Source organism: Watersipora subatra, chromosome 8 (assembly GCF_963576615.1).
Source record: "Watersipora subatra chromosome 8, tzWatSuba1.1, whole genome shotgun sequence".
Lineage (NCBI taxonomy): Eukaryota > Metazoa > Bryozoa > Gymnolaemata > Cheilostomatida > Watersiporidae > Watersipora > Watersipora subatra.
Window position 1 is genome coordinate 53733752 of NC_088715.1, and position 11331 is coordinate 53745082.

Genomic DNA, 11331 nt, shown 5'->3' on the forward strand with positions numbered 1-11331 from the left:
CACTGAAGTTGTACACATTGCACAGGTCGTTTTCGATGCTCACCAACTTATTGGGAAAGTTAAATTGTTGCAATCGTTTTTGAAGTACCTATGTAGTCTCGATGATGACTTCGTGTTCTCGCACATCTAATCCACTAATAATTACCAAGTTGAAAACACATGTGTTGACATAAAGTGAACAAGCTTTTGCAAAGGTTTGTACAAAAGCAGGCGTTTTGCTCTCAGTCATAGATACCTACCTGCTAGGCATACCCAATTTTGCGCCTGTTTTTAAGCTCTAAAGCTTTTAAAGCTCTAATGTTTGTTTGCAAGCTACATTGGTACTCGTAATGGAATTTGATTCAGATAAAAGCGATTATGAGCTCCGTTATATTCGTTATAAGAACAGTAAAATACATGTAAATTGCCTGACTCATTCCAAGATCTTTCCAAACTCACCCTTTTCAGCATACACAAAAAAACTTGACCTAGCTCTTTAAATTTGTAAGCTGTGCTGGAACTGCAGCCTTCCTAGCTTACATCAACAATTTTTTATGATTATTTTCATTAGTTTTATAGACTAAGATTACGATAATTTTACAATTAGTTGATGGAGAGCCCACAGATTTGACGTTGGATTACAATCATTTGCTTAATTATTTTTCAAAACAGCCAATTGTTTTCAGAAAAGTAAAACTAATAAAAAGTATTTTATGTCTAAAGGAGAAAAAACCATAAAATATTTTACAAAAAAACGCGGTACTACTTGTTCGTGATTTATAAGTATCTAAGGGGTTGAGATTAAGATAAAAGATACTTTTTGATGAGACTTCAACACATGAAATTCAGATCGGTAGGCCGATGCTGTAACACCTGCACCATTTGGTCGCATTTGTATTTGTGAAAAATGACGCAGCTACCCTATTATCTGTATTGTCAAAGCGTCTGACAACCAATCATGATGAGCTAAATTGTTGAGAAAGTTTTATATCAAAGATATAATGCTAAACAAAATTTGTTTTTTGCACGTGCAATGAGATATATTAATTTTCAAATCAAACTTGAGAATTCGCAAGTTATATATAATTAATGGAAGTAGTTTAGTCGTAGGAAGCAATAATTTCCCAAAAATGTTTTTCATTAGTAAAATTAATGTTATAAGAGGTATACATTATAGAAGCATCTACTATAGGGCTACTATAAAAGTAAAAAAAATCTCTCTCAAAATTATTTTGTTGAAAATAATTTCAACAAAATTCTCTGCACCAAAATTTTTCCCGTTTCAAGTACCAAACAACACTTAAACCTTTTTTAAAGTTTTTGTGGAATACAGGCGACTTTAATGATAAATATTTCAACTTTTTAGTTTTTCTAAGACAGAACTTACAGATTCAAAATTGACAATGTATAAAGAATGAAATTTCTTTATAATAGTACTCAAACTAAACTGTAAGTAGAATTTGGAAAGGTAAGATGCAACAGAGATAATGTGCAAAACACTAAATAAATTTTGCAAGAAGTACTGCATTTCTGAATTTTTTGGGGTTTCTTTAATTGCGACGCTCAGGAAAAAAACTGCCTTTATCAAACTTTGTTTTAAATACTTAGATTTAAAGTTGAGTTCAATTTTGGCACAACAAAATTGATTTCCTAATTAAAATTTTCCTTTCAAAATTGTTCAACTTAGCAAGCGATTTCAGTCTTTCCTTAAGCCCTTTAAATAAAAACATATGCTGAAAATGAACTTGAATACGTTTTAAAAGAAAAAAAGGTTCAGGAAACCGCTTTGAAATTTTATCTTACTTTTGTTTTAATTGTTGAAGACTTTCTGACTGCTACCTTTCTAAAACTGAGCAATTTTAGTTAAATTTAGAATCCAACAGTGTCGATATTATATACAGCTTATGTTGCAATAAAAAGATAATAAACATATTCACCAGCATGTGGGCATAAGACCGAATCTTTAAACAATATTCTTAAAACAAAAGTTTTTATTGAAAAACCAAAATTATTGAGAGACTTTTCAAAAATGAATCCCAAAATATAAGATTTATGTAAATTTTTTATATCTTCAACTACAATCCCAGTACCTATATGACCATAATTTTAACCGCTAAGATAAAAGCTGATAGTTAAACACTACAATATTTCACTCAATAAAACCTATTTATTTAGACGTTAAGGAAAAGCAATGCATTTGTTAAAATATTCATTAAAGTAAATACATATAGGTAAATAATATATGCTTAAATAAAGTGATCACAAAAATTTAATTTCATCAAAATTTGTTATAAGTTATCCTCAACCTTAATACATAGAATAAGTACCTACATAGCCATGTACGTGACCGTGTTTTATTGATGTAAAAGATCAGAGTTGAAAGTTTGAACAGCTGAATGGGAAAACCTGTTTATCTAATTCTGAGTAGAGTAATACCATCTTTATTACAATAAGAGGCACATTTTAGAGTGTGTGCAAGGCTACAAGTTGAAGTTTGAAAAAATATTGCATCGTGCAAGGTTCGTAGTCGCAACTTTTAGCATTGCAGACCGGCACTCTAACAACGGCACCAATCGACTATCTCATTTTTGTCAAAATTTTCTACACATAGTTATTACACCTGATAACCTCTAATGACATTCTATACAGACAGAGTACTAGTCAAGTTATAAATAAAAGGGTTGATGTAAACTTCATTGAATCCTGACAGTTAAATTATACTTGTAATAAGTCAATCAAATGTTTCAGGTTACTGCTTCCAGTTTAACAATAATGGAAGCTTTTTGACTCACACACCAGGTTACAACGGAGGAGTAAATTTTGTGTTGAATACCATGGTTGATGAGTATTACATTGGACCGCATTCCTACTCTGAAAGTTTCTCAGTAAGTAAAGATGCGTATTTCAACTAAATCTAGTGAATGTATTTTTATTTACTATTGTAGAGTCTAAAAATGGTTTTTTTACTAATTTTTAAACATTTTCTTGAAAAAACTTTGATGATAGATAAATAAAATTAACTTCTTTCATTTAAAAAAAAATTTAAGCATCGGCAAAAACTCGGTAGAATCTGAAGAGGGACATTTCCAAGGTTGCTTGTTTTAAAATGTAGAAATGACAACTTCATGTCTGAATTGCAAATGTCATATGCCTCCTGCTTTTGGAAAAGTTTTTGAAGATTTGTATTTTATTAACCATAGCATATATAATGATATTTTTTAGCACCCCTTGGTGGTTCGCCAGTGAAATTTTAAAGAAAAATGCAAACCAGTATTTGAAAACAAGTTTATTTTAGGTTGCTTTGCATGATGCCTCCCAGGTTCCCCTTATGACAGAGCTAAGTTATGGAGTCTCCCCAGGCCAAGAAACTCAGTTTCTTGTGCAGAAAAAAAAGGTAGTGCACTACAGTGCTAACATAAAACAATTTTATTTGATGACATTTTTTAAAACTGAAAACAAATATTTAAGCTTAAACTTATGTAAATAAGCTTATTTTATCTCAAATGCCACAAACATCCTTCATGGATTTGCTTTAGAATGAGAGTAAACTAACTAAAAACGGCCTAAACGCTCCTTGTTGGCACCGGAAACGCTCGTGTTGTTGAATGCAGTTATCACTCTAGGGAAAGATAACTCTATGGAGTAATCTAACTAAAAAAAATGTTTGGCAATTAAGTTTTACGCTTGCATTTACCTGATTTGTTTTTTTTTGTAAAGATTTTTTTAAATAGCTTATAAACACCATGTAAATAGGTTAAGAAAGTTTTTGCTGGTACTATAAGACTCCATGTTTTTTTCAGATAAAGCGAAAACCTCCATATGCTGATGGTGGGCAGGCAGACTGCTTTGATACTGATAACCTACCAAACCCTCTGCATCACTACCCAGTCTACTCTTATTCAGCATGTAAGAGTGAGTGCAAAGCCTCTCACATAATCAACAGATGTGGGTGCAAAGATATATTTGATCCACGTGAGTATACCCTCGTACATTTCACTATGTTTAAAGAGAGTTTACAATAATCAAAAACATTTATTTGAGCTATTGCTTGCTACTATACAATAAATGCTTATCAACCAGGTTAATGGGTTAACAGGTTAACAGGCTATATCAAATATTTTCTTGCTTGTTAGAATGCTTGAAATAGTTTAGCTTTTTTAGGCAAAGTTGAGCATAGGTTAGGGCAGAATGCGCACTGATTATAGTTATTTTGATATGCATTATAATCATTGTAGTTTCTCAAACCTACAATTCATTGAAATAAACAAAAATAATTATCTAATGGAAACATCTGGAGAAAAACATCAGAATCATCATCATTAAATATTGCAACAAAACAATATTTTAACTATCGCAACTAAAGTTGCCCATAATAATTTCAGTGCATTTTTTGGTTTTGATCTGCAAAAAATGTAACAGTACAATGTACTACGCGTGGAGTTTTTACCTTCCAGACAGTTGTGTAAAGTAAACGCTGAATGTGTTTTAGATGGAATTAGCTCAATAAAAACATACTTGAAGGAAATTTTATTATATATATGTATAAATATATATATATGCATATACATATATATGTATAATTATGTGTATATACATGTATATGCAAATATATATAAAACTTTGAAAACTTTTACAGTTGTTTTTATTTTTTCTTCAAATTTGTTTATACTACAACTAGACTTTTTTATTACCCGGGCAACATCAGGTAACACAATTATTTATGTATATATAGATTTTGCGTATATGTTTATAGGTATATGTAGCAATGAATTTACTTAAGATACCTACTTAGTCATAAATGCATCCAAAAAGGTTTATACATGTAAATCCATATATCTGATTGAGGGCTGGGTAAAGTCATGCGGAAAGCGTTTATATAGGGGACACTGCACATTGTTGACGGTTGCTAAAATTATATTTTAGCATTTTTTGTGAAGCATCCATATAGGCCTTTTATTTCAATTTCAAAAGAAAAAATCTTTAAACAAATTCCTTGACTTTGGCTAAAAACAAGCAGCATGTGAAATGATATTTTGATCAATTGAAATCAAAGGTGATTGAGTTTTTTAAAGCTTAACCAGTATCAAAAAAGCTGCGGCAAGACTAAAGCGATCTCATTTTTGTTTCAAAAGATTGATATTTGTGCATGCTCTTTGACAGCGCTAAACGGGTCCCAGACATGCACAGTTCAAGAGATGATTGAGTGTGGAATAACAGCTAGAAGTAAGTACCTGTTTGTTTCACCTTTACCATAGTCACTAAAATAAAGATTGAGCTTTATAAAATGGTCAGCTATCTTATGTATTACATTCGAAGCTTGAAGTTTTTAATTTGCTGAATGGTCAACATTTTTACTAAAGTAACTGCAAGCGATAGTGCTAGCCTTCAGCTATTTGACGAAGAAAAAATTCAAATTTTTAACTTGCTTATTCAGTGAGTTGTATTGTATTTGTTAATTTATCTTTTGAGAAAGGAATTCCCAAATCATTTAATGCAAATCTTGATTTTTCTTTTGCAGATGAGTTCATTGTAAATGCAGACCTGCTGAAAAATTGCAATTGTAAATCGGTTTGCTATGAGATTCGTTACAGTGCTGGACTTTCTTTCAACGGATTTCCAAATACACATTGGATGAACGAGGTATCTTACTGTGAAGATGGTGAGTTAGTAATAAGCGAGTAATAAGATCACGAGCTATAGTAATAACACTAACATCCGTGCTCACTCCATGCATCAACAATGTCATTATGGTGTAAAATCTAGTCAACAAAAAATGACATCAATAAACTTAGCTAAAAACGTGGTATCGAAATGTATCACTGACTGAACTAGTAGCAATACACAGATAAGCTTTTTATCAAATATTTGAAGTAAAATATATTGAAAGAATTATGACCATAAAACTGAAATTTTGAGATTGTTCCAATATATAGGATATAACGAGCAAGGAAAAGATAAATCTAATTTTTGCATACAATTGAAAAAGAGAACAATATCCACTCGATAATTGTGTCTTTTTTGTGACCTCCAGCCAATGTCAAAAATGAATTTCTTATAACTGTATGTTTAAAGAATGTGTGGAACATTGGAAAGTTAATGGCTTGCTCATTAATATCTACTATGGTGAGATGTCCTATGAGTACCTTGAAGAAAGCATTGCCTACACAGGAATAGACATGATTGGTAAGTCAAAGTCTGCAAATTAAACATTTAAAATTGCTACTAAGATAGAAGTTGTGGTTTGTAGATCAAGTTGCTGCTTGCATTAAAATTTGTATAACAGGAATCTAACATCATTAAAAAGTACTAATCACTTCTATAGACATATATTTAAATCTTTCTAAATTAACGGCTTGTGTACTAAACCAAGTTATTTTGATACCAGATTGTCTACAAAACATGAATTATTCATTTAAGTGGCTGTTAAATATTTTCTACAAGTAGGGCCTAATATGCTCATGAATACTATTATAATAAGTGTAATAAACTTACCGTTTAATTACAGGGTTTTAGACAAATTTATTTAACTGAATATAAATTTTAATTATTGTTTAATGTTTAATTTTAACTTAACTCAATATGATAAGGCTGTAAATTAGAACAATGATATTGTGGGAGTAAATACATTTCAATCTAAACTGCTTATACAGTCTAATATTTGCATAAGTTAAAAAACATACATAAATAAATACTTTATTTTTTGAGAGTGCAAGGCTTTGTATAACTACATATATATAGAATATACATTATACTTATAAGACTATATGATTATATAGGGTTATGGTCATCATGTTACTAATATCCATGTAACTGACAAACTGTATGCTTGTGTGTAAAAAAATTATTGCTTCCTTTTACTTTCCACAAGACAGTCAAGCCATAAATACACCATGTGTTAGCCACCAACAATACATATATCTTTATTAGATGTATATAGGTATATATATAAACATGCATATGAAGACCCCAATCAAAAAAGAACCGGTGATGTCACATTTTTGCAGTTTCGATAAAATCAATTTTTAAGTTTTGAGATCTGATTATGCAAAAAAATACAGTTATGACAAAGATATGTGAGTTTATTGACAGATACATAGTTTGGTGCTTGTAAAATAACATTTTTAACTCTGAATATTGGTTTATTGGAATTTAGTGGTCAAAAATGAGCATGCATGTTGGCAACAGAAATCACTGATTTCCCATTTGAATGCACTAAAAAAGTTTTGCTCAATAAAAAATTATATTTTTTCCACTTTAAACTATATTTAGCTATAATATAATAACAGTAACACAACCACTAATTGATAACAGTTTGAAATTTTACTACAATGTCTAAATTTCATCACTATCTGCCGTTTCAACATCCCTGGTAGTAAGATTGTCAAAAAATGGTTGATTATCTAATTTACAAACTCATTTATAGACAGACAAATCTTGGCGTTTTGCTTTGCTGATTCGCAATTGACTGGTGGTAATGCAAGTTGATTGAGTTCAACGAGAAAGCTTAGATGGTTTTTCAATCGCAGTCTCGATGTAACTGCCATTCCATAATTCTCTATAAAACGCCCTGAGCTTGCTTTCTGTATTCGCAACTTTCACATGACGTATAGGCCTAGTTTTCATTGGGCAAGTTATCCGGTACATCTGTTTAAGATATTCTGTGTTATTGAAAAGCTTTGAGCCGCTAAGATGAATTATTTTAAAAGGTTTAGGATGTCTGTGAGCATTGTGAAACAACTTTACTTAATCAGACGGTAGATCTACATCTAACTTACAATTCAATGCATTCATGTCTCAATCACCTTCCATGTAAAAAATTCCACACATTGAATGGCTTATTGTGATCTTGTTAAAAAGGTTTTCTCATGTACAATCCAATGAAAATAGTGGTTGTGTAGTTTTGTTCTGTCCAGCGTATTCATCACAGAACAAATTTAACTCCACTACTTCCGGACTAATGTGACTTTCAATGGAGCCTTTTTTTCTCCACTTTACACACAGTTACTAGCAAAAATACATAAGCGTCTTGTTGATTCTTTGTAGATTAAAATTGTTTAAAATCAGTAAACAATGTCTGCCTGTCAGCTGCAAACACAATTTCAAAGCGCTTTCACCATTTGCATAAGCAATTTTCTCTTGTTGTGTGGCTAGAAACCTTTTGCTTTTTAGTTTTCTTTTGTACTCTACCACCTTTTCTTAGTTTTCTGGGCTTTTCAGTTTATTCTTAATACTCAGATGTATTTCCAGATAGCGTCATTATTAATGATAATTTAACGAACATGTATGTGTTAAGCATGGATCATTGCTGCTAGCTAAGCAACGTTAAATAATGCAAGACGGCGTTGACGAGCAAAATGCTGTTTGATTGGTTAGCTGGTAGACTGATTGGATTTTTCATTATTACGACTTGGACATCTTCTGTTTATTCATTTGAGGATAAAATTTAAAAACAGATTTTCATAAGACAACACTGGTTTTTTCAACTTTTCAATTTACTGTACAATTCTACAGTGCCAAAACTACAGGACGGTAGCAATAACTCAAAAAATCCAAAATGTGACATCGCAGTTTTTTCTATTGTGGTCTTCATATATATATACATGTATATATATTTATATATATACATATATATATATGTTGTGGTCTTCATATATATATATATATATATATATGTGTTGTGTTCATATATATATATATATATATATATATATATATATATATATATATATATGAACACAACACATATATATATATATACATATATATATATATATATATATATATATATATATATGTGTTGTGTTCATATATATATATACATATATAAAGACCACAACATATATATATATGTATATATGAAGACATATATATATATATATATATATATATATATATATATATATATATATATATATATATATATATATATATATATATATATATATATATGAAGACCACAACACATATATATATATATGTTGTGGTCTTCATATATATATATATATATATATATATATATATATATATATATATATATATATATATATGAAGACCACAACACACATATATATATAGAGAAATATATATATATATATGTATATATATATACATATATATACATATATATGTATATATATACGCATATATATATATACATGTATGAGAATACATGAATGGCCGGTATAGTATATGAACATACATGAAAAGAGCGTGTGCGCAATAATACCCTGCCAAAACAGCTGTAGTGCCTTGCTTCTTTTATAAAATTTCTTCTTTTATGAGACTCCTTCAATTTTTCCATTTTTTTCAAGTTCAGTTTTCTATACGGTCTATTCGGTTGTCCAAGTGTCTCAATGGTCACCAAGTCTTCTCCGGTAGCAGAAAGGGTTGGCCAGGTAACCATGATGACAGGAAAATGTTCTTTATGGCACTGGCTACAGCACTTAATTCATGTGACCAAATAAACCTTAGTGCTTGTTATCTGTTCAGTTAAAGCAACTAAAATTTAGGAATTAAAAACTGCATTATGGAAGGTTTGATCTTGTTATCATCCAGTTGTCAGACCAACAATTCTTTCCATTGCACTAAATTACTCAAGCTGTTGTCTCAAACTTTATATTAGTTGAAAGAGTGAGCATTTACGAACATTAAGAACAATCACTTCAGTAAATAAGTTGGCGGATTTCTGCCCCCAATGTAGTGTAGCAATTAACAAAATGTGTAGCCAGAGTCTAAAGGAAGGTAAAGGGTGGTCTGAGGTAGAGGGAAAAAGTTGGCGATAGTTGACTTACTGCTAGCATGGTATTAGGTGAATGCCCGGCATTGCATAGATGGTAAAGAAATTTATAGCAAGAAAATTAATTTTATTAAACATCTATAACATTTACCATTCTAACTTTTACATGATAAAGTTAAATTTATTTTCTGCACTCTGTTTATTTTTGTGTCATTGATACTGTATTAGCTACAGTTCTCGCTATAGAATCATACTGATTGCAATAGTCTTCTAGGTCACGTGAGCTTAAGAATATTTGTTCACAAATTGCCACATATTTTCCTTGTGGTATGGCTTCATGCATAACACTAGCTGCAATGTTGAATGTGAAGCTATAAAAGACAGGCTTGCGTAATAAGTATGTACCCAGTTTATTTCATAGTATGCTAGTTAGACAGTGTAGTGTATTTTATAAACCGTTGACTGTTGAGCTGTAGGCACTGAGGTCAATTCCAGTGTCAAAAGGAATGTTCATTACTAGTTGTCATTCTCTACCACTGAACACAGGAACAGACAGACTAACTGACAGACAGCAAACATTAGGATCTAATTATATATATATATAGAATAAAAAAGCCTATGCTAAGTGTAATGAGAGATAATGAAATGTTGCATTACAATGCAAAAGTGTAATTGAAAAGACTTTTTTAATGAGACTTTCCAATGATAGCATCACTAATTTTAACAATAAGTAGGATCTATATTCTCTCCAACTTACGTTTATCAACAGTGGTTGTACAATTTGCAGCAAACCTTGGAGGCACACTTGGAATCTGTCTTGGAGCTAGTTTTCTCACACTCATAGAATTTATAGAATTTGGTCTTATCAAGCTTTCGCTGCTGATACTGAAGAGAAATGCGACAGCCAGAAATACTGTTACAGCCTTTAAATAAAGCCAAACAGTTTATTGATGACGAGGTTTAAAATTCTTACAAAACTAAAATTGTGTTTAGACTAGCATTGTAAAGGGTTTGATGTTTTGCTAAGTTGGAACAAAACAGTTTAATCATGGGAAAATTCACCTTTTGCCAAGGAGGTTTTAAACTATTTTACGGTAATACTTTGATATACGAGCTTGATGCGTTTCGTGAAAGAGATCATATGCCAATTCACTCATCTCACCAGTAAATTATTCTTGTATAAAATAACTGAATGCAAGATCATAATAATTTCTTGAACAGACTTGTAAAAAATATATCAAAAAAGGAAACTATTTGTTAATAGTTTTATGTGGCCATGTATGCTCATAAATAAACACTTACTTAATTTTATAATTTGCACAAAATGTGACATTGTTACGTACATTTAATAGAACTTTTTAACTCATTTTACATTTTGCAAGATATTTCATGACACATTTGATGCCCTACACTTTCTCACACTACTCGTTTGTGACACTTTACTTTTCTGACACTAGGTAACATTACGTTTGAGCAAACTTTAGTTGGAACCTGAATAAATTTAGCGTACTATAAACAATCTTAAAAAGTCTTAATTTAAGTTACAATGAACTTCATTCTAATTTGTTTTTAAATTTATTTCTCTTTTCTTGTTTTATGACTTGTTTAATGCATCT

General features: G+C 30.6%; 1 protein-coding gene across 1 annotated transcript; it reads left to right on the forward strand.

Moving 5' to 3' along the window:
* Nucleotides 1-329: 329 nt before the first annotated feature.
* Nucleotides 330-10648, forward strand: LOC137402735 (acid-sensing ion channel 1-like). The gene is made up of 8 exons (XM_068089239.1): nucleotides 330-387; nucleotides 2728-2864; nucleotides 3275-3373; nucleotides 3780-3951; nucleotides 5140-5202; nucleotides 5498-5638; nucleotides 6052-6162; nucleotides 10503-10648. The coding sequence occupies exons 1-8, from the start codon at nucleotides 330-332 to the stop codon at nucleotides 10646-10648; spliced, it is 927 nt and encodes a 308-aa protein (XP_067945340.1).
* The last annotated feature ends 683 nt before the right edge of the window (nucleotides 10649-11331 follow it).

What these genes read in the sequence shown, in the direction of transcription:
- LOC137402735 (XM_068089239.1), top strand. Translation starts at nt 330, where the DNA reads ATGGAATTTGATTCAGATAAAAGCGATTATGAGCTCCGTTATATTCGT. An exon ending in GTGTGGAATAACAGCTAGAA is followed by an intron (nt 5,203 to 5,497) that starts GTAAGTACCTGT and finishes TTTCTTTTGCAG; the next exon opens with ATGAGTTCATTGTAAATGCA. An exon ending in CACAGGAATAGACATGATTG is followed by an intron (nt 6,163 to 10,502) that starts GTAAGTCAAAGT and finishes TACAATTTGCAG; the next exon opens with CAAACCTTGGAGGCACACTT.